Source organism: Acinonyx jubatus, chromosome B3 (genome assembly GCF_027475565.1).
Source record: "Acinonyx jubatus isolate Ajub_Pintada_27869175 chromosome B3, VMU_Ajub_asm_v1.0, whole genome shotgun sequence".
NCBI classification, from domain to species: Eukaryota; Metazoa; Chordata; class Mammalia; order Carnivora; family Felidae; genus Acinonyx; species Acinonyx jubatus.
Genome location: NC_069386.1, coordinates 30977849 through 31001574, shown reverse-complemented (window position 1 = coordinate 31001574; position 23726 = coordinate 30977849). Strand labels below are relative to the sequence as shown.

The window sequence follows — 23726 nt, the reverse complement described above, 5'->3', positions numbered from 1 at the left end:
TACCAACCTGAGGCCGCGCCACACCTGCACAAACAGAAAACACAGAGAAGACTGAACGCAGCCCATCTCTTTTCAACTCCGCGCGGAAGCCCTCACACCGGAACGCCGCGGAGTCCACGCTCCCCATTGGCGGAAGCTTCCGCCAGCTTCCATCCGCTTCCGCCAACGACTCAGTCGGGCGGAGCCGTCCCTAGAAGTCACTTCCGCTTGACCCCGCCCCCTCGTTCCCATTTTGGCTGCTTCCGGCCTCAGGCCCCGCCCCACCCAGTGTGGCCCCGCCCCGGCCCCGCCCCGGGCTCGCGGTCCCGGCCCCGCGGCGCCGCTTCCGGTGCGGGCCCCGCCCCGGCTGTGGCCCCCGGCTGCGGAGGAGTCCGAGACGCAGCTGCTGCGGCGGGGCCTGAGTGGCTGCTTTCACCCCCCCTGGCCGGACCCGGAGAGCTGCGCACAGGTAAGCCGCGTGGGGCCCGGCTCCCTCAGTCGCGCGGGAGAGGGGGCTGTGGCAGGTGGAGGTACGCGAGGGGAGGCAGGTGTGTGGGGGGGAGACGCGAAGGCGCGGGCCGGCTGAGCGCGGGGCCGCGGAGGAAAAGTGAGAGCGCCGGGAGGAGACCCGAGGCGCCCTGCAACCGGTAGGGTGATTTGAGATAAAGAGATGGGAAGAGTAAAAGGGGCCCCCGGGAACTGAGGGCGAGGATAGGTGGGGTTGGGGCGATCGAAGAAGAGCCAGCGGATTGGCTGAGAGGGCTTGGTGGAGGTAAAAGTGATAGGGCTGCGATTGGGGGTATAATGAAGGGGGGGGGGGTGCTGGCGTAACCAGGGAAGGAGGTGTGGGGCTTGAAGGGAACCGGGGCCAGAGGGATCCGGCAGCGAAGGTAGCGGGAATGGTAGGGGAGGCCGGGTTCAAAGCTACAAGCGGTCCGTTGCGCCGGGCATGGTGGTCCGGGAACTTTAGTGGAAATGGGGGAGGGGGCCGTGTGAAGGGATGAACTGGCTTAGATTTCTGAGACACAAGTTTTCTAAATACAGGCAGGTGGCATTATTGTTTGGATCTTTCTGCTTAGGGACAGTTGGTTGATGGGCTCTTGGGGGAGGGTGTGTGTATTGAGTTGTGGAACTGAGTCATTTCAATCTTACTAAAGAGGCTGTGAGACACCTCCCCCTCTGCTGGGGACAGCATACTAAGAAGATGGTGCCACAGGACAAGAAGCAGTTGTTCAATGGCTGGCAGGACTCAGTCGAAAAATTATTCCTCTTGTAACTGATTGACTGCAATGATTGTAAGGAAAATTAAAATGACCACCGAATTATTTGCTTTATTCTTTTGTTTAATTTTTTTTTACGCCAGTTTTTATCCTAAATGCATACTTTTGCCAACTGGATTTAATGTGGGTGTAAGTCTTTTCATGTTCTGTTACACTATAAAAAGGGCTAAAGCTGCAGGCGTAACTCACACTTTCTCAAGTGCCAAGAGAGGAAGTAAAGGCAGTAAGAGGCAAATTGGAATTTGAATCTTCCACCAAATTCAAAAGGCAAAAGCAGTGCTTCTCAGATACACCGAAAATGAGAATTCTTATCTCTGCTTTTTTGCCTTGCTTTAAAAATTGTACCTTTTTCCTCTAACCCATTAAAAAATTAATAAAACCACACAGTTTTTATTGCTAGGGATGTGATTACTTCCCCGTAAATTTTTGAAAACACTGAAGGCATTTAGTTTTTTTTTTTTAATCTTTATACTCCGTTCTAAAACAGTGAAACAATGCAAATATCAAGTCCCAACCTGTGCGAAGCAGCTTCTTCTTTCATGTGATGACAACATTGTACGCCATGTTGCGAGTCCTGTTACCTAAAATTTGCCCGTGCGTAGTAATCCAATCAGTTATGGGGAAACATAACTCAAGTGAGGTTTGTTGGGGGTGGAGATCTGGAGAGGAGGACAGGAAAGAGGGAGCTAGCGGAGAAGAGGGTGTGAAAGGGGGATGTGTTTGGAGACTGATTGGTAAGAATGCTGATAAACCTGTCCCTAGAGTACTTTTGGCCTGAAAGCCTTTTCTTTTTGGTATTTGTCTTAGAATATCATAGTAGAAGTGAGTCAGAAAGAAAAGAGATGTGAAGAGATTTACTTGGTGGTTTATAAAAAAGAAGCATTACCTTGTTGTTGAGACAATATTAATATCTGTTTCAATTTAATTAACTTTAAAATCTCCAGAGGAATTCCCCCACTGTTTGTTTTTTGAGTGACGATTGCAATTTGAAACTCTTGCCTCCTTGTGTATTTCTTTCATGTTGTTGAAATTGGATTCTTTTTGAGGCCATAATGTACAGTTAACATGGCTCAGCCCACTTGAAGAGCAGGCTGGCAATTTGATCTGGGAAATTTGAAAAGTTTAAACCTAAAAGCCGTTTGCTAGGTTCTGTTTTGGTATGAGAGAAATCATTCTGTCTTCCTGATTGCTCTGCGTCTGGCTTGGATGGTACTTCTTTCTCTGATGGGCCTGGGAACGTAAACAGTGTTCCCTCTTTTGTAGGCAGGACCTTCTTTCCTTTATTCTTGAGGTTTTCATACTCACCACCTTTGTACAGTGCAAACCCAGTTGCCTTTTCAGTAATAAACTGGCTGATGTTCGATAATGTTGAGAGAGAGAGATCAGAACACAGAAGTTCACAGTAATAAACTGGCTAATGTTTGATAATGTTGAGAGAGAAAGGTCAGAACACAGAAGTTCACAGGCTAGGTATTGTCTGGATTTACTTCTTTTTAAACCCACGGTAGTCCACCTCTGCTGAGACTCATCCTGTCTTCACACCGTTCACTACGTCCCCTCCAACCTCCCTCCCCCCAAGTCCGCTCATTCCTCTTAAAACCCAGGCTTAGGAGTGTATGTTTAGTGTTCAGAACTCACACCCTTTAGTGGAAAAAAGAAAGTCTTTTAATACCTGTTTTACATTTCCCCCCCTTGTTTCTCCTCCTTTGTGGTTTCTGTTGATCACTTAAGGTTCAGACCCAGTGTGCCCACTGGGCTGTGCCCAGGTTCAGAGCCATGCCAATCGGTGGGTGAAACTCGAGGCAGTGATGGAGCCACTGCAGCAACAGAAGCAGCCGCCGCCGCCGCCGCCGCCACCGCCACCGCCACCGCCACCACACCTGGCTCCTCTGCAGATGGATACCAGGGAGAAGCAGGGACAACAGATGAGGGAAGCCCCATTCTTATATGCCCAGAAGTTGGTCACGCAGCAGACTCTCCTTTCCGCCACCCCTGGGAGGTCTTCTGGCAGCCCTGCCCTGGGACCCTTAGCCAGAGTTCCACCAGCCACAGCAGTGGCCCGAGTGTTTGAACGGAGCAACGTGAACTCAGAGCCTGAGGAAGAGGAAGGAGGTCTGGAAGATGAGGATGGGGATGATGAAGTTGCAGAGGTGGCTGAGAAAGAGGCCCAGGCTCCTTCAAAGTATTTTCATGTGCAGAAAGTGGTTCGCCAGGACCCCAGAGCAGCACCCGTGTCCGGTCTGCTTCCAGCGCCGGGGCTCCCACCGCGGGGACAGCAAGCTAAAGAAGACCATACCAAAGATGCTTCCAAGGCCCCACCTTCCGTCTCCACAGCTGGGCAGCCGAGCTGGAATCTGGATGAGCAGCTCAAGCAGGTCAGTCTTTGTGGTGCAGGGGGTCATTTGTCCTTCCTAAAGGCTGGCTGCGAGAGGTACTGCCAGGGCCGGGGTCTCCCCCAGTGTGTGCCTTCTCACCCCGCTTCAGTGACCCAACGGTCTCACCGTAAATAGACTTTGAGTTTTTTTTCCCCATACTCGTTTCTTGATTACAGCAATGAAGTGTGTCCTCCTAATATAGTTTCAAATTGGATGTGAAAGAATGTCAGTACAATCTCTTTTTTTAAAAAGGAAGGATGAGGTTGCAACAGTGTTATGAAGGATATCTAAATATATGCGACACGCGACTCTAATTACAGTTTTTGTACATTAGTAAGAGAACAGTCTTGCCTAAGACCATTTCATAGCCCCAGGCTAACCCAGGATCGTACTTTTTTTTTTTTAATATTTTTTTCAATGTTTTTTAATTTATTTTTGGGACAGAGAGAGACAGAGCATGAACGGGGGAGGGGCAGAGAGAGAGGGAGACACAGAATCGGAAACAGGCTCCAGGCTCCGAGCCATCAGCCCAGAGCCCGACGCGGGGCTCAAACTCCCGGACCGCGAGATTGTGACCTGGCTGAAGTCGGACGCCCAACCGACTGCGCCACCCAGGCGCCCAGGATCGTACTCTTTAAGGACAGTTTTGTTGTTTTGCAGTTAAGTGTAGCTGACAAGAAGCACCTGTGTTGTGTATGTTTTCCAACGAAGAGCGTTGTAGACATGATTTCATTTCACGCTTATACCACCCCCTTTGAAACAGGAAAAGGTAGACCTCAAAATTCCAATTTTAGCCAAGGTAAGCTGAAGTGATTTTCAAGTGGCGTTTGTTTGTTTGTCTATCTGTGACAGGGGTAGGGGCAGAGAGGGAGAGAGAGAATCCCAAGTAGGCTCCACACTCAGCACAGAGCCCCACATGGGACTTGATCTCACAAACGTGAGATTGTGACCTGAGCCAAACTCGAGAGCTGGACACTTAAATGTCTGAACCACCCAGGTGCCTCATGCGCAGGTGATTTTTCAAACGTGGCTGAGCATCACAGTTATCCTGTAAGCTTTAAAAAATACAGATCCCAGGGTCTTAAAGAATTATATTTTGGGGGGCGCCTGGGTGGCTCAGTCAATTAAGTGTCTGACTCTTGCTTTTGGCTCAGGTCATGGTTTGTGAATGCCAGCCTGGCATTGGGCTCTGTGCTGACAGTGCAGAGCCTGCTTGGGATTCTCTGTCTCCCTTTCTCTCCTCTTTCTCTGCCCCTGTCCCTGCTTGCATGCACTCCCTCTTTCTTTCAAAATAAATAAACATCAGGGGCACCTGGGTGGCGCAGTCAGTTAAGCGTGCGACTTCAGCCAGGTCACGATCTCGCGGTCCGTGAGTTTGAGCCCCGCGTCAGGCTCTGGGCTGATGGCTCAGAGCCTGGAGCCTGTTTCCGATTCTGTGTCTCCCTCTCTCTCTGCCCCTCCCCCGTTCATGCTCTGTCTCTCTCTGTCCCAAAAATAAATAAACGTTGAAAAAAAAATAATAAAAAAATAAATAAATAAAAATGAATTCTATTTGGGTGGAGCCCAAGGAATCTGTGTTGTCAGCCAAGCCTTTGGCTTCTGATTCCTCTTCCCTTTCTGACCTGCCATGCAGTTTTTCCTCACCAACAGAATGGGAGTGTTGGTGGATTGTTCCAGGTTAAGTGACTTGCTGGTGCTTAGGGAGTTCGTGTAAAGCTGGTAGTATCTGGGCACTCCCTACAAGTACATGCTCTTCATGCGGCCCAGTGGTGCTTTGCTCTTTGGAAATAAGTTGTAAAGAGCTGTGGGTGTTCACAGGGCAACTGAGAAGTCCTGTAAGAAAGGTCCTTTGGAACCTGAAAAATCAGCGGCTTTGAATACAGGAGCTCTGTGTAATTGATCTGCGTTTGACCACAGCAGTGTTTGCAGTAGATTCCAGAGCTAGCAAAGTGGGGGGTTCAGTTCCCATTTCTTCCATTTATTACCCTTGTGATCCTTTAGTAGGGCTCTCAGTCTGTGAGCCTGCATCCTTTCGTCTGTGGAGTGAAAACAGGCGTACCTCCCGAGGGTGTTGTGAGGATTGACTGAGCTAGCACGGTAGGTAGGAGTGCTCCAGGCTCTCTTTTATGCACCGTCCTCCACCTCCTCCACCGCAGCCACACAGGCCCCGGAGCAGGCAAGATGCCGAGGTGCACCGAGGTTTTCCCTCAGATCACCAGGAGGTAGTGGCAGAGCTGGGACTTGGATCAGAGAGTCCCCGCTTCCACGACAGCGGCAGCCTGGCCGCCAGCCCAGACCCGCCTCCTGGCTGATTGCTTTGGTTTAGCAAAACATCTGTGAGTTGCCTGCAGCCCCCGCGCTGCCTTGTGGCTGGCAGAGTTCCATGCCGGCCGCTGAGTCAGCTCATAGCGGGATCCCGCCCTGACAGCACTGGGAAAGTTCAGGCCCGAGGCGGCTGGGCTGCCCCCGCCTTGGCAGCTGGCCAGCCTCTGCGTGTGTGCGGTCGTTCCTAGAAAGTGCAGCCGCGTGCGAGGAACAAGTGGAGCTCCAGAGCCTGTCTGTCTTCAGGAAGTGTAGCAGGTGTTGAGGTCAAGCCATGAGAGCTTTGAAAAAAGAGACTCTCCCCAGCCGGCGTGTGCATGCACACACGGATGCATGGTAGCGGGCACCCAGCGCCGTGTTCTGGGTGGAGTGGCCCCAGGACTACACAGCTCAGTGCTCAGGGGCTGGCTGATGGTTTCTGAAACCCTTTGAGTTCGTTTTAAGTTTCTGAGGCACACTCACTAATTATAGACTGCCTGGCAGAGCACCTGCCAGGATGTTTTATAAATGCCTGCGTAGCTGAGGCCTAATCTCACGTCCCAAATTTCCCTTCCCCTTGGATTCAGAGACCAAGAACTGGGTTGGGGAAAACCTCAGATGCACACCTTTTCCTTTTGAGTTTAATTTTAGAAAATTGCTTTGGTCTGTGCCCTCCTCCTTTGTCTAATCCTGCCTTAAAATTTTTTTTTCTTAATGTTTAGTTTTGAGAGAGACAGAAACAAGAGTGTGAGTGGGGGAGAAAGAGAGAGAGAGGGAGAGAGAGAATCTGAAGCAGGCTCCAGGCTCTGAGCTGTCAGCACAGAGGTGGATGCGGGCCTTGAACTCAAACTATGAGAACATGACCTGAGCTGAAGTTGGATGTTTAACCGACCAAGTCACCCAGGTACCCTTAATCTTTTAAAGAAGTAAATAATGTGCTTGGGATAAAAAAAAACAAAAAAAAACACAACTTTTAAAAAGCTGTGCTTAGGAAGGGGGTGCTGAAAAACTATACTTGGGGAGAGCCTATAGGAACCATCACAGAGGATGAAATTAGCTTTTTTATTGTTCACAGTCTTCTGTTTCTGATGCAGTTGACTTGTAGAGAGCAGGAACGGGGTATCCTTTGCTCCAGCAATAGTTACAGAGATCTTCTACAGGTAACACAAAATGATCTCATTGTTAATGTGTTGCAGTATCCATTTTGGTCTTTTACACAACAGACTTTGTAAAAGTCTTCTTTGTAAAAAGCTTCTTTGCAGGGAGAGACTGAGCTCCATGGACTAACTGTGGGCTTCCCTCTCCAGATGCTCACAGTCTAAGCAGAGGCTGTGTGGAAACCTCCAGGAGGACTGGGGCTTGGGTGGCAGTAATTTCACTCTGTCCTAAGTCAGCCGAAGCCCAGCTGCCCAGTCATAGCAATGCTGCAGATATTTTAAAACGAGGTTTTGTTTCGGACATTCACACACCAAGGTAAAAAAGTTAATTTTGACAACAGCATGGCTAGCACAGCTTGGGAAACCAGCAGGAATACTCAAGTTATTTTACAAGACTTTGGGGACTTGGGTCAGCAAGCATCTGCCAAGCAAAAAGCAAAATTTAAAAAGCGTAAGGATTCCACAGATTATCTTTTGTTCTATAGCCCTTTTCTTAGAACATGGGAAGTCAAGATAATTTTATGGATTCTCTTTAAAGAAACTCTTAGAAAAGAATTGCTTCTTAAGGCCTGGATCGTTAGACAGAATGTAGTATTCTCTGACACCAGAGTGATGGGAAAATAGATAATGCCATTGAACCAAGCATTCTAAAGCCCATCAGATTTCGATAGGCAGAGTAAATAATTGTAAAACAAGGCAACAGACAAAGAGCTGAGTGTCCCTTCTCTCAAGGGAGATCAGTAGAGCCCTGTCAGCATACAACCAAATGGGGGGTGTTACTGGCCTATTAGAGGTGGTCTTCTGCCCTCCTGGGAAGAGGGTAGTTCAGGCAATACAGGCTTTGTCTGTCTTGAGCCTGTTAGTGGAGCCAGAAGGTTTCCAGAAGGGTGTAGACTCCCTGCCAGAGAATAGAAAGATGAGGAACACCTTGGTAGGCATGGGGGAGCCGAGTGTATGTGTCTGATTTTCGGCCTGCTTTGCTGGTCACCTCGGTCACCAAGTGTGGGAAGGAGGAAGCATGGCTGACTGCTTGGTCTGTAAAACCTATTACTAAGAGTTCCTCTAAGTAGTAAGGTGCTGTTTCTTGGACTAGGCCTACTTTTCTCGGTACATGCTACCTGTCCTTGGAACATTTGATGCTTTTTGTAAAGACTGTGCACACTGGTGCCTGAAAAAAATAAGGTAATAAGCTTTCCTCGCTTTCTTTGTAGGTCTGTCTTGCGTGCCCTTAGCTTCTGCCATCACAGTGGAACCAGCCAGTGGTTGGTTCTGAATTGAGGTCAGTCTCCCTCCACCCTGCTCCCAGAGGTTGTTTGACAACGTCAGGAGACATGTTTGGTTGTTGTGACTGGGGTGTGGGAGATGTGCTACTGGCATATAGTGAGTAGAGGCCCTACTGCTAAACATCCTGTACTGCACAGGACAGTCCCCCACGACAAAGAATTTCCTGGTGCAAAATGTCACTACTACCGTGTTGAGAAACCCTGCTCTACGTTGTGTAATTGGAAACAGAACGTATGCCGTGCCTTCCTCGACGCCGCCCTAGACTCTGTTTCTTTGCGTTTTGGTCTTGGTCTCTGAAGAATTTGTCAAACTTAAAGTTTTTGTCACTTCTACTTTCAATGTCTGTGTTGAGTTCATGTCTTTCCCCACGGTCACCTGGGAGACCAAACTGTCACTGAGGAGAGGATTGAGACCTAGAACTTGTACTGTCTCATTTATTTCTACCAGTGGTGCTTCTAGCCTGGCATTCCGTGATGTCTAAAAATGTCTGTGGTGATTTTTAGACTTGGTTGCCCTTTTATACATTAACCCTGAAAGGTTAAGGCATAAATATTTAGCAAACTTGTTAATTGGTAACAGATTTAATTAGTAAATCGGCATTGGTTTTGGAGCCAAAAATGTGGCTTTAGATCCTAGCTTCACTGCTTGCTTGGGACAGGTGTCCTAGCCTGCCATTCTGAACCCATGCATCCATCTATCCCACAGGATGGTAATCCTCTCCAACTGTGTTCAGTGAGCAATTGTAAAGATATTACCAAGGTGGGCAAAGAATAGAAGTGAGAGACCTTTGTACAATTTATACCGTCATGCAAGGGTTGGGTCAGATTGTCATTAGCACTGAGATACTTTTTTTTTAATGTTTTTTTTTTAATGTATGTTTATTTTTGACAGAGAGAGAGACAGAGCATTGAGCGGGGGAGGGGCAGAGAAAGAGGGAGACACAGAATCCGAAGCAGGCTCCAGGCTCTGAGCTGTCAGCACAGAGCCCGACGCGGGGCTCGAACTCACAGACCGCCAGATCATGACCTGAGCCAAAGTCGGACGCTCAACCGACTGAGCCACCCAGGTGCCCCTGCACTGAGATACTTTTTGAAGCTGTAATCCTTTAGTCTTTACTACCCGTATAAGTAAGATGCTCCATAAATCTTAGATACTGCTCTAAAACAATTTCTTTTCAAGTTTCCTAGAGCTGTAACCAAACTCTAGTATTCTGGAGTTCTCTGAAACATTTCAGGTTTATGTCAGCTGAAACCATTGCACTTTTTTTTTAGTCCGCACCTTTAAAAAAAATTTTATTTTCTCCTTGTTGAGAAACGATTGCGCTTTTGAAGCTGCTTCTTTCCACATTAAAATAGGGATATGTCGGGGGGGGGGGGGCGCCTAGGTAGCTCAGAGCTGGTTAAACATCAGGTCTTGATCTCAGGATCATGAGTTTGGGCCCTGCGTTGGGCTCCACATTGGGCAGGGACCTTACTTAAAAAAAAAAAATAGGGATATGTGCATATTTCTTTAGGTGGAACTAAGCCTTATTTACATTGAATTCTTATAAAGGCATGGTCGCGACTTAAGTTAGCTCCTTACAGTTCTTACCAAACATTGATCCCTCTACATGTGTCTGAGATCCCATCCCCTCCTAATTCTCAGGGACTTGCTCCATCAGAGAAAGGACTATTTCTTGGGACCCACTGGCTTCTGAAGCTTTTTTCCACATTCACGCGCGTTCTGCTATCTCCCAAATTTAAAAACAACAACAGCAAAAAGCTCCTTTAATCAGTAAGTCTGTCTGATTCATTTGTTACAAGGGAATAAGTCACTTTTTAAAAACCTTCCCTTGACTGGCCATCTCTCCTTCCTGCTTGGTCCTCATTGTCTCCCCTCCCCACAACAGAGCTGCTCAGAGGAATTGTTTGCACTCCCCACCTCCACTTTGTCATCTCCTGCTTACTCCTCAGCACACTTCAGTCTGGGCTCTGTCTCTTCCGTGTCCCTGAAGTTCCTCTTGGTGAGGCCTCCCAGTGACCGCCATGTTGCTAAGCCCAACCTACCCTCACCTCACTTGATTTCTCAGTGGTTCCAAATACAGTGGACCCCTCTCCTTGAAGCATTCTCTTCCTTTGCTTTCCATAACCCCTCCATTGGCTTATTTTCCTTTCTCTTCTGTGCGACTGCTAGAACCCCAAGTTACCCAGGGCTTGGGCTTAAACCTTCTCTATGTAGGCTCCCCTGAGCAATTTTCTTTCACTCTCATGGTTTTAAATACTGCCCACAAGCCATGGACTCCAGTATGCATTGTTTGAGCCCATTTTTCCATTCTGAGCTCAATTGCTGTATCCCCAACTACATTCCTGAAATGTCCACCTAGGTATTTTACTGGCATCTCTTGCTTTCCAACCTACGCCCCTGTAATTACTTCCTCCTTTATTTTTCTTTCTCTGAAGTGACATTTCTCTCCACTTGGTCTTCATGTCAGAAACCTCAGAGTTGACCATCTCTCATACCTCCTACTCTGTCACTCCATTTGATATCCATCCAGTCCAGCACCAAGTCTTACCAATTCTCCCATTGAAATGTCTAGAATTGTGCCACTTTTCTCCTTCTCCACTATCACCTACCTAATCCGGTAGCCTACCTACTGCTGGAGCTATCCACAAGTTTCTGTCTTCCCTCCCCCATTCTAATCCATTCTCTACACAGCAACTAGAATGATCTTCTAAAAAATAAATCCGATTATGTCACTCCGTTAATGCCATCCAAGTGTGGTGTCAGTTGGTCCAGTTGCAAAAGCCAAAATCTTTATAATCTGATCCCTGCCTGTTTGTCTGGCCTTATTTTTGTGAATCTCCTGATCTGTCATTCTACTCCAACCACGCTGGCCTTTTCGTATGCTAGTCTTTCTGCCTAGAACATTCCTCTAGGCTAACTCTTATCCCGCCTTCAGTTCTCACCTTAAACATCTCTTTCTCAGAGGCACTGTCTTCACCTTTCCTGTAAATCGGGTTATATGCTGTCATTGAACATTATATTTTTATATTTGTGTGGTTGCTTTGTTTGCTATCTGATTCCTATACTAGGTGTAAGCTATAAGAGGACAGGGACCATATCTGTTTTGCTTATCATTGTATCTCTGTACCTAGCAGAGTGATAGCAGATAATAGGTGCTGAATAAATATTTGTGTCTTCCACTGTCTTTTAGTTTGCCCTGTTTTTGTTTTTCTTTTTTTTAACGTCAATGGCGTTATTTCTTTTTTTTTAGAGCAGTCTTAGGTTCGCAGCAAAGCTGAGTAGAAGGTACAGTGATTTCTCGTATAGTCCCTGCCCCAACCTACACACAGCCTCTCCCACTGTCAAAATCCCCCACTAGAGGGTACATCTCCTGCAATCATACCTATATTGACACATCATTATCACCCAAAGCCTGTGGTTACATAGGGTCCACTCTTAGTGCTGTACATTCTGTGGGTTTTGACAAATGTATAATGACATATATCTTCCACTGTGGTATCATACAGAGTAGTTTCACTGCCCTAAAAATCCTCTGTATTCCACCTGTTCATCCCTCCTTCCCTGGCAACCACTGATTTTTTTTTTTTTTTTTTTTAATTGTCTCCATAGTTTTACCTTCTTTAGAATATCATATAGTTGGGAGAGCCTGGGTGGCTCAGTAAGTTAAGGTCTGACTTGGGCCTAGGTCATGATCTCACGGTTCATTGAGTTTGAGCCCGAGTCAGGCCCTGTGCTGACAGTTTGGAGCCTGGAGCCTGCTTCGGATTCTGTGTCTCCCTCTGTCTCTGCCCCTCCCCTGCTCACACTCTGTCTCTCTCTGAAAAATAAATGAACACTTTAAAAAGTTCAGAATATCATATAGTTGGAATCATACAGTATATAGCCTTTTCAGATTGGCTTCTTTCACTTAATAATATGCATTTAATTTTCCTCCATGTCTTTACATGGCTTGATAGCTCATTTCTTTTTAGCACTGAGTAATATTCCATTGTCTGGATGTACCACAGTTTATCCATTCACCTATTGAAGGATATCTTGGTTGCTTTGGCAAGTATGAATAAAGCTGCTGTAAACATCTGTGTACAGGTTTTTGTATAAACGTAAGTTTTCAACTCATTTGGGTAAATACCAAAGAGTGCAACTGCTGGATTGTAGGTTAAGAATATGATTGGTTTTGTAGGAAACTGCCAAACTGTCTTCCAAAGTGTCTGGATCATTTTGCATTCCCACCAACAACGAATGAAAGTTCCTGTTACTCCACATCCTTGCCAGTGTTTTGTGGTGGTAGTGTTTGATATTTTGGCCTTTTTTTTTTTTTAATTGAAATTTTCATTGAGATAATTGCAGATTCACAGGCCAATATAAAAAATAATTTAGAGAGGGCCGCCTGGGTGGCTCAGTCGGTTGAACGTCCGACTTCGGCTCAGGTCACGATCTCGCAGTTCTGAGTTCAAGCTCCGTGTCGGGCTCTGTGCTGACAGCTCAGAGTCTGGAGCCTGCTTCGGATTCTGTGTCTCCCTCTCTCTGCCCCTTCCCTGCTCATGCTCTGTCTCTCTCTGTCTCTGAAAAATGAATAAATGTTTTAAAAAATTTTCTTTTTAATAATTTAGAGAGATCTCTGTACACTTTGCCCAATTTCCTTCAGTGGTAATATTTTATAAAACTGTAGTATACTCTCACAACCTAAGTATTGACAAAGACTTTATCCACTGATCTTAGATTTTCTAAATTTTACTTGTACACTGTATGTGTCTATTTCATTTTTTTTAATAAGTTTATCTATTTTTGAGAGACAGAGAGCAAGTAAGGGAGGGGCAGAGAGAGAGGGAGACAGAGAATCCCAAGCAGGCTCCATGCTGTCAGTGCAGAGTTCCATGTGGGGCTTGATCTCACAAACTGTGAGATCATGACCTGAGCCGAAATCAAGAGTCAGGACACTTACCCGACGGAGCCTCCCAGGTGCCCCTGTGTCTATTTTGTTTTTAAGGCTAATTGATTTTATGTTTAATATAGCTTCTGAAATTCTTGTTAATAAATGCATTTGAAGCTGTAGATTTCTCCCAGGGCTGCACTTTTGCTGGATTCCACAAATGTTGATATGTAATGTTCTCATTGGTTAGTACTAAACACTTCATTATTTCAGTTGTAATTGCTTCTTTAACCCATGGGTTGTTCAGAAGTATTTTTTAGTTTCCAAGTATGTGGGTTTTTAAAAAATGTGTAGGTTTTTAAGAAATACTAATTATAGCTTACGTATGCCACACATCCAGTGTGGGGCTTAAACTCACAACCCTGAGATCAAGAGTTGCATGCTCTACTGACTGAGCCAGCCAGCCACCCTCTCATTTAGCTCATAATTAAGTTCTAGCCATTGTGGTTAGAGAACTGGCATGATACTCATTTTCTGGAATTTTTTATGATGTCCTTTGGGTTGGCCTTATGTATGATCAGTTTCTGTATATTCTCCATGTGCTTGGAAGGAATGCCAGTTTTGTTTTTGATAGATGTGGGGTTGTGTATCTAGTGGATCAAGCTTATTAATTGTGTTATTCAGATCTTCCTTATCCTTACTAAGTTTTGTGTGTGTAATCAGTTTCAGAGAGGTAAATTAAAGTATTCCAGGATAGGACTGGCTTCCTTTGGACTAGTGTTAGTATGTTTTTTCCTCACACAGTCCACAATCTTAATTTTATTTATTTATTTTGTAAATGTTTTATTATTTATTTTTGAAAGAGAGCTGGGGAAGGGGCAGAGAGAGAGGGAGGAGAGGATCCCAAGCAGGCTTTGTGCTATCAGCACAGAGCCTGATGTGGGGCTTGAACTCATGAACTGTGAGATCATGACCTGAGCTGAAGTCAGATGCTTAACCAACTGAGCCACCCAGGCGCTCCCTGAGCTGAAATCAAGAGCTGGACGCTTAACCAACTGAACCACCAGGTGCCCTTGACACATTCCAATCTTTACATCTTAAGACCACATATAAACAGGGCGTCTTAAGTGCCTCAGTTGGTTAAACATCTGATTTTCTATTTTGGCTCAGGTCATGATCTCACAGTCATGAGATCAAGCCCCAAGTTGAACTTCACTCTGAGCTTGGCATGGAGCCTGCTTAAGATTTTCTTTGTCTCATGTGCCTGGATGGCTCAGTCGGTTAAGCATCCTACTTTGGCTGGGATCATGATCTCACAGTTTGTGTGTGAGTTCAAGCCCCGCTTCCCTCCCTCCTTCCCTCCCTCTCTCTCTCTCTCTCTCCCCCTCTCCAACTCTCCCTCCCTCTCTGTCTGCTCCTCCCTTGTGCATGCTTGTTTTCTCTCTCACAAATAAAATAAATTCTTTTGAAAAGACCTATAATCTCTGCCTTTTTATTAGCTTTATTTGATCCATGTAGTTATTAGGATCGGTGATACACTTGGATCTATTTCTACCCTCTATCCTTGGGTCTTCAGTTCGACCATAGTTTTTCTTTGCTTGTTATTTTTTTCTCTCCTGTCTTTTGTTATTTGATTGGGGTTGTTTTTCTTTTAATATTTTTTTTAATGTTTATTTATTCTTGAGAGAGAGACAGAGCATGAGCAGGGGAAGGGCAGAGAGACAGACAGACAGACAGACACAGAATCTGAAGCAGACTCCAGGCTCCAAGCTGTCAGCACAGAGCCTGACGTGGGGCTGGAACTCAGATCATGACCTGATCCAAAGTCAGATGCTTAGCTGACTGAGCCACCCAGGTGCCCCGAGGTTTTTTTTTTTTTTTTTTTTTTTTAATTTATGTATTTTCTGAGAGAGAGAGAAAAAAAAAAAATGAGTCGGGGGGGGCAGAGAGGGATGGAGAGAATCCAAAGAAGATGCTGTCAGAGCCCTACGTGGGGCTCGATCTCATGAAATGTGAGATCACGACCTGAGCCAAAATCAAGAGTCAGACGTTTAATCAACTTAGCCACCCAGGTGCCCCAGTCTTTGTCTCATCTGCTGGTTTAGAAATTAATTTCTGTTTCTGTTCTTTTTTTCGTTATGTTTAGCTTTTAACTTGCATTCTTGACTTTTTACACTACTATCAAAAAAAATTAGCAACTTCAGGATTCTAGTTTTAACATTTATTCTGCTCCCATCTTCCAGTTTATTGTGGCTAGTATTTTAGTTGCAGTTTGTTCTAACCCCTCCCCTAAATTAATTTTTTCCCTTAATGATAAGTATTTATTTAGACTTCCCAACAAGCCTATCCTTTTCTTTCCTCTCCATGACTTCTTACAGCCCACTCTTTCCCTTTGGGCTTGGTCTTCTTTTTCCTTTTTTCACTAATTCTTTTAGCAGAGATTTGTATGTAGTAAAATCAGCCTTGGTATTTCTGATAAAAAGTTTTTAATTTATATCTTCATTTTTCCCTTACTCTTGTATGATTGTTCATAGTTTTAAATTCTAGATTGACCTTGATTTTCTTTTCTTTAGGCTCCACACCCAGCGTGGAGCTCAACGCAGAGGTCAAACTCAAAACATTAAGACCTGAGCTGAGATCAGGAGTCAGTCACTTAACCAACTGAGCCATCCAGGTGTCCCAGACCTTGATTTTTCTTAACACTTTGATGACATGATTCCATTGTCTCCTAGCAGCTATTTTTCCGTTGAGTAGTCTATTGTCGATCTAATTGTCACTTTTGTGATTCCTTTTTCTCTTTTGTGGCTTTTAAGATTTTTTTTTTTTTTTTTTTTTTTGGCTCTGCTATTTTTCACTTGTACTTCAGTATTCTAGGTTTGGACTTAATTTTTTTTTTTTCCACTTGGGCCTTTTTCTGTTCCTTCAACCTGATCTGTCTCCTTTTTTCCTCTGGCTGCTCTTTTTTTTCTTCACTACTGTTCTAACAGAAGTATTTGGACCTTCTCAATCAGTATTCTCTGTATCTTTTCTTGTATATAGCCTTATCTCTGTATGTCATTCTCCTGCATTCTGGAACATTTTCACATTCTATTTTCCAATTTTAAATTCTGTCTTCAGCTCTGTCTATTCTACTTAATAACTTAAAAAATTGTTTATCTTACAGGGCACCTGGCTGGCTCAGTCGGTAAAGCATTCAACTCTTGATCTCAGGGTCGTGAGTTCAAGCCCCACAAAGGGCATGGAACCAATTTAAAAATATTTTTTGTGTGTTTATCTTAATGTTGTTTAATTTCTGTATTTTTTTTGGCTTTTAAAAATCTGCCTGTTTTTACCAATTGGCTTCTATTCCTTCCTTTGAGCTCTTTGAACATCTTGAACTTTTTTTATTAATGTTTCTTTTTTTAATATTTGTTTATTTTTGAGAGAGAGAACGCATGCCCAAGTGGGGAAGGGGCAGAGAGAGAGGAAGATAGAAACCCAAGCAGGCTCCACCTTGTCTGCGCAGAGTTCAATGCGGGGCTTGAACCCACAAACTGTGAGATCATGACCTGAGTGAAAATCAAGAGTGGGACTCTTAACCGACTAAGTCACCCAGGTGCCCCACACATCATTAACTTTTTAAAAAACTTTACATTATGGAATTTTTAAGCCTTTTTATTATGGAAATTTCCAACATGCAAAAGAAAAGAGAATGGTAATGAACTGCCTGTGTCCTTTACCCAGCTTTCACCAATTACTAACATTCCGCCATTCTTTAAACATGCTTATTTTAAAGATGCTTTTAGATTATTCTGTTATTATCTCATCGTTGGAGTACAAGTTCTTTTGTTACTCTCCCATATGATGGTTTATTTCCTCTTATGGTGTTTTTGTTTTCCCAGTGGAAGCTCATTTTGAGTTGGGATTTGTTTCCATGGGAGTCCCATGTGCTCTGGATTATGGGGGCATTCCTAAGAGGAGTTTTGTTTTCTCCTCTGCTGGGGCCCTGCGAGTTTAGCTAGTTGTCATTACTTTGGAGTAATGTGTATTTGGAGTCTCCATCTGTGCCTGGTGAGAGTCTGGGCTTCTGTTCCTTATGGACTCTATTTTTCCATGAGGGCCCTGACAAAAGGCTAGTTCCCTTACTTCTCCAGGCTGGTGTGCAGTTTTTTAAGCCCCATCTAATGAGGGGTGGAAATGTATTCCTTCATGGCCTCTGGCTTTATGCATGTATCTCAGTTCTGGTTCCTGTCATGCAAGGGACCTTCAGCCCTGGACTCCTCTCCCTTGGGATTAAATCCCCAGTCCTCAGCCCTTAGATGTTAAGAACTATATCCAGGTTCCTTTTCCCTTGAGTCCTACAGCTTTGGCACCTGCTCACTGTTGGTTGATTCCTTTTTGTTCCTTACACTGCAGGCTTGGCTTTCTCTCTTGGTTTCAGCTTAGCTATATGTGTAAGGAGTGGAGGGTGCTGACTTTTATCTAGCATTTCTAGGTGAGGTTTTCTTGGCAAAGGAGGGAGGTAGTAGAGTTCATATCAGACTGTCCTCAATCATGGTTTGTTTGCTGCTTTTGTTTTTTTTTTTTAGGTTTTTGATTTTTAATAGCTCAGACTTTTTGACTTCTTGTATGCCAGGTACTTGCCTTATTTCACTGAGTTGTGTGAGGCAGGCCCTGATATCATCACCCTTTATGTGTTTGTTTTATAGATGAAGAAAGAATTGTGGAGTGGGCGCCTTGTAGTCTCACAGTTGGGAAGCTGGGCTGGGGGTTCTGACTTCAGCCTCCATGCTTTACCTCTTCCCATGCTCCCTCTCACTCCTTTCCAGATGGAGCAGGGCAAGGATAATCTTCCTTCAGTGCTCCATTACTTTGAAAGTAACTTTGATTTATTTCTTCTGATTGTCACAGGGATTCGCACTCATTTTAGAAAACATCGAAAATATAAACATTTGTAAAGGAGAAAATAAAGTCACCATAACCACATAACATAGGTGTAACTGTAAACATTTTCCTGTGTAGTTGACCCTTGAACAACACAGCTTTGAACTGGATGAGTCCACTTATATGTGGACTTCTCCCCCATAAAAACAGTACAGTACTACAAGTGTTATTTTTTCTTCCTTGTGATTTTCTTAACAGTTTATTTTTATTTATTTGAGAAAGAGAGAGAGAGAGAGAGAGAGAGAGAGAGACCAAGTGTGAGTGGGGGAGGGGCAGAGAGAGAGGGAGACACAGAATCTGAAAGCAGGCTCCAGGCTCTGATATGTCAGCACAGAGTCCAATGCGGGGCTCAAAATCATGACCTGAGCTGAAGACGGACGAACAGTTTCTATTCTCTAGCTCACTTTGTGTAAGAATACAGTATATAATACATATAACATGCATAATATGTGTTAATCAACTGCATGTTATCAGTAAGGCTTCTTTTGAGAATCAAAAATTAAACTCAGATTTGCATGCGGAGTTGGCATCCCTGACCCCTGTGTTGTTCAAGGTTCAACTGTATTTCCTTTGTGGGTTTTTTTAATAATTTTTTTAATGTTTGTTTATTTTTGAGAGAGTGCAAGACAGAGTGCAAGCAAGGGAGGGGCAAAGAGAGAGGGAGACACAGAACACGAAGCAGGCTCCAGGCTCTGAGCTGCAGCACAGTGCCTGATGAGGGGCTCATACTCACAAACTGCGAGATCGTGACCCAAGCCAAAGTCAGAGGCTTAACTGCCTGAGCCACCCAGGCGCACTATTTCCTCTGTGTTTTAAAAATAATGCCTGCGATAGGTATCTTACATGTAATTTTGTGCCCACCTTTTGTCACCTAGTAGACTATGAGCAATTTGTATCATTAAAATTTATTTTAAAGGATAATTTTAAAGTGGCCTAAAATTTTAAAAACGTATTACAGAAGTGCTATTGGCTAAAATAATTTTAGAAATATAAAAATGTATAAAATAAAAGCCTGACTTTCAGTTCGTCTTTGTTAACAGTTTGGTGCTCTATACTTTTTCAGAACTTTTTTTTCTTTTCAGAAACATTTTGCTTGTTTTTAACAAAAAATAGGTACTCTACACATTATTCTGCAATGTATTTTTTTTAATATTTATTTATTTTGAGAGAGAGAGTGAGAGAGCACACGCACGTGAGCAGGGAAGGGGCAGAGAGAGAGAGAGGTTGAGAGAATCCCAAGCAGGCTCTGTCAGCGCAGAGCCTGGCTAGGGGCTCAATCCCATGAACCGCAAATCAAGATTTGGGTGGAAATCAAGAGTCAGATGTTTAACCAACTGAGCCACCCAGGCACCCCTGCAACATATTTTTTTACTCAGTGTTGTGGCTTTCTTTCCATGTGTGTTCATAATGATCTATTTTATAATCATTTATCTCAGAATTACACCAGCAGTATGAAGAGATGCTCAGGAAAATAAAACCACCTAGGAAAATACAGAATAAAAATTTTATAGTTTAAAAAAATACAGTGTTGTGTTGCCTATGCTGCACCCACCCACCCATCCCATCTCGCAGGAGGCCACATTTGGCATGAATCAGCTTGTAGGGCTGTTTCTGTATATTTACCTACTTAACTGTGTAGTTACAGAATGTATTAGAGAGTGTATGTATGTGTGTGTGTTTAGTATAAATGTAAACTATCTTTGTAGATGCTCTATAACCCCTTGTCCTTGTGTCTGTATTTCTATGGCAGGTTACAGTATCCGAGAGTTTGAATTTCTTGTATCAGAGGGTATATGTCTATTATTATCTTTTCATATGTTTGCCTTTTGTATTTGTTCTTATCCTGCTTGTAGCCTTTGTCCATTTTTCTTTTTTTTTTTTTAATTGTGAAAAACATATGAGATTCCCTCCTAAGAAAATTGTAAGTGTATAATGCATATTGTTATAACTACAAACACAATTATTGTACAGAAGATCTCTAGAACTTTTTCATCTTGCATGACTGAAACTTAAACCCATGGAGCAGCCATTCCATTTCCTTACCATCCCCTGAGGCTCCCGGTAACCATCATTCTGTTCTGCTTTGATGAGTTTGACTACTCTAGATACCTTATAGAAGTGAAATCATGAAGCATTTGTCCTTATGTGACTAGTTTATTTCACTTTAATTACATTTATTTGACTTTTTATTGAAATGTATACAATCAATATTTAACATCTTGCTCACCAGGTTCATCTACGTTATCACATATTACAGAGTTTTCTTCTTTTTAATGACTGAATAATATTCCACAATTGAGTATAGTTGAGCCACAAAGTTCCATTAGTGTCAGGTGTACCACATGGTGCTTGAATGAGTCTGTACTTCATGCTGTGCTCACTATAAGTGTAGCTGCCGTCTGTCACCATGCAACAATATTATAATATCATTGACTCTGTTCCCTCTACTGCACCTTTTATCCCCATGACTTATTCATTCCATAACTGGAAACCTGTATCTCCCACTTCCCTTCACCAATTGTGCACATCCTACTGCCTCCCTCCCCTGTGGCAACCATCAGTTTGTTCTTTATATTCGTGGGTCTGTTTCTGCTTTTTCTGTGTGTGTATTCATTTGGTTTTTTTAGATTCTGCATATAAGTGAAATCGTATGGGTTTTGTCTTTCTCTAACTTATTTTGCTTAGCATAATACCCTCTAGGTCCATCCATGTTGTTGCAAATGGCAAGATCTCATTCTTTTTTATGGCAGAATAATAGTCCGTCGTATATGAATACCACATCTTCTTTATCCATTCATCTATCAGTGGGCCCTTAGGTTGCTTCCATATCTTGTCTATTGTATTTTTTTTTAAGTTTATTTATTTATTTTGAGAGAGAAAGAAAGAGAGCATGAAGTGGGGGTGGGGGGTGGAGAGAATATCCCAAGCAGGCTCCAGCTGCCAGCACAGAGAGCGGCACGGGGCTCGATCCCACAAACTGTGAGATCATGACCTGAGCCAAGGTCAAGAGTTGGGCCCTTAACCAACTGAGCCAGCCAGGTGCCACCGTATCTTGGCTATTGTAAATAATGCTGCGGTAGACATAGGAGTGCACATGTCTTTTCGAATTGGTGTTTTTCTTTCAGTAAATACCCACTAGTAGAATTATCAGATTCGTATCACATTTCTATCTTTAATTTTTTGAGAAACCTCCTCACTAAGAGTGGCTGCATCAGTTTACATTCCCACAAACAGCGCAGCAGGGTTCCTTTTTCTCTACTTTCTCGCCAACACTTGTTATTTCTTGTCTTTTTTTTTTTTTTTTTTTAAGGTTTTTATTTTTAAGTAATCTCTGCACCCAACATGGGGCTTGAATTCACAACCTGAGATCAGGAGTCACATGCTCCACTGGCTGAGCCAACCAGGCACCCCTTGTCTTTTTGATTCTAGCCATTTTAACAGGTGTCAGGTGATACCTCATTGTGATTTTGATTTGCATTTCTCTGATGATTAGTGATGTTGAACATCTTTTCTTGTGTCTGTTGGCTATCTCTATGCCTTTGGGAAAATGTCTATTCAGGTCTTCTGCCCATTTTTGAATCAGATTATTTTTGTTTTTGGTTTTTTTGGTGGTGAATTGTATAAGTTCTTTATATGTTTTGGATATTCCTTATTGAATGTATCATTTGCATATATCTTCTCTCATTCAGCAGGTTGCCTTTTCATTTTGTTGATGGTTTCCTGTGCTGTGCAAAAGGTTTTTATTTTGGTGTGATCCCAATAATTTATTTTTTTCCTTTTGTTTCCCTTGCCTGTTGAGACATCTGAAAAAATGTTGTTGCTAAGGCTGATGTGAAAGAAGTTCTGCTTGTGTTCTCTTCTAGGAGTTTTATGGTTTCAGGTCTCACATTTAGATCTTTAGTCCATTTTGAGTTTATTTTTGTGTATGGTGTAAAAAGTGGTCCAGTTTCATTCTTTCTCATGTAGCTGTCCAATTTTCCCAGCGCCATTTATTGAAGATACTATCTTTTCCCCATTGTATATGCTTGCCTCCTTTGTTGTAGATTAATTGAGCATTTAAGTTTGGGTTTATTTCTAGTATACCACATTTTCGTTATTCATTCATCCATCGATGGACACTTAGGGTTGATTCCATATCTTGCTTATTGTAAGCAATGCTGCAGTGAGCATGAGAATGTGGATACCTCTTCAAGATCCTGATTCTAATTTTTTTTTCCTTAGTTGTGACAGATGACTTTTTATTCAGTATTTAAGCCATGTACACTTGTAGATGGTAGGATACGAAGGCTACAACAGCATTCTCCTTAAGATGTAAAGTTTAGTGTAAACATTGGAAATTTTACACGCAGCACTGAGCACAATACTTGAATTCTTTTTTTTTTTTTTAGTTTAAATTCAAGTTAGTTAACATACAGCATAGTATTGGTTTCAGGAGTAGAACCTAGTGACTCATCACTTCCGTTAACACCCAGTGCTCATCCCAACAAGTGCCCTCCTTAATGCCCATCACCCATTCAGCCTACCCCTCATCCAGCAACCCTCAGTTTGTTCTCTGTATTTTAGAGTCTCTTATGGTTTGCCTCCAACTCTGTTTTTATCTTCCTTCCCTTCCCCTATGTTCATCTTTTGTGTTTCTTAAATTCTATATGTGAGTGAAATCATAAGATATTTGTCTTTCTCTGTCTTACTTTGCTTAGCATAATATGCTGTAGTTCCATCTACATTGTTGCAGATGACGAGATTTCATTCTTTTTGATTGCCGAGTAATATTCCATTGTATATATGTATATATACCACACCTTCTTTATCCATTCGTCAATGGACATTTGGCTTTTTCCTTAATTTGGCTATTGTTGATAGTGCTGCTATAAACATTGAGGTGCATGTGCCCCTTTGCTAATTCTAATTCTTTTGGATAAATACCCAGAACTGGGATTGCTGTATTATATGGTAGTTCTGTTTTTATTTCTTCAGAAACCTCCATACTGTTCTCCATATTGGCTGTACTCTTTTACATTCCCACCAACAGTGCACAAAGATTCCAGTTTCTCCAGATCCTCTCTGATACTTGTTATTTTCTCTTTGTTTTTATAATAGCCATCCTAACAGATGTGAGGTGATCTTCATTTCCCTATAATAATTAGTGTTGTTGAGCATCTTTTCATAGATGTCCTGGCCATTTGTATGCCTTTGGAGAAGTGTCTGTTCTAGTCTTTGCCCCTCTTGTAATCAGGTTGTTTATTTCTTTTTGCCGTTAAGTTGTAGGAGTTTCCTATATCTTTTGGATATAACCACTTGTCAGATATATGGTTTGCAAATATTTTCTTCCATTCTGTATGTTGCCTTTTGCTCTGTTGATTGTTTTCTTGACTGTGCGAAAACTTTTTTGTTGTTGTTGTAGTTCATTTGTCTATTTTTACTGTTGTTGCCTGTGCCATTGGTGTCCTATCCAAGAAATCGTTGCCAAGAGTAATGTCACAAAGTTTTCATCCTATATTTTCTTATAGGAACTTTATAGTTTCAAGTCTATTTTTAAGTCTTTTATGTATGGTAT

General features: G+C 43.2%; 1 protein-coding gene across 4 annotated transcripts in view; it reads left to right on the top strand.

Annotated features, from left to right (window-relative positions):
- Positions 1–292: 292 nt before the first annotated feature.
- ARID3B (AT-rich interaction domain 3B) overlaps positions 293–23726 on the top strand; it is a 57531-nt gene continuing 34097 nt past the window's right edge. For 2 of the 4 annotated variants that reach the window (XM_027067773.2, XM_027067772.2), the window contains exons 1-2: positions 293–448; positions 2991–3634. In XM_027067773.2, coding sequence (XP_026923574.2) covers positions 3068–3634 — 567 coding nt within the window. In that variant the 5' untranslated portion in view covers positions 293–448; positions 2991–3067. Of the gene's footprint in view, positions 449–632; positions 752–2990; positions 3635–23726 lie in introns of those variants that run through there. The other 2 variants (XM_027067769.2, XM_053223727.1) reach the window with 2 other exon arrangements.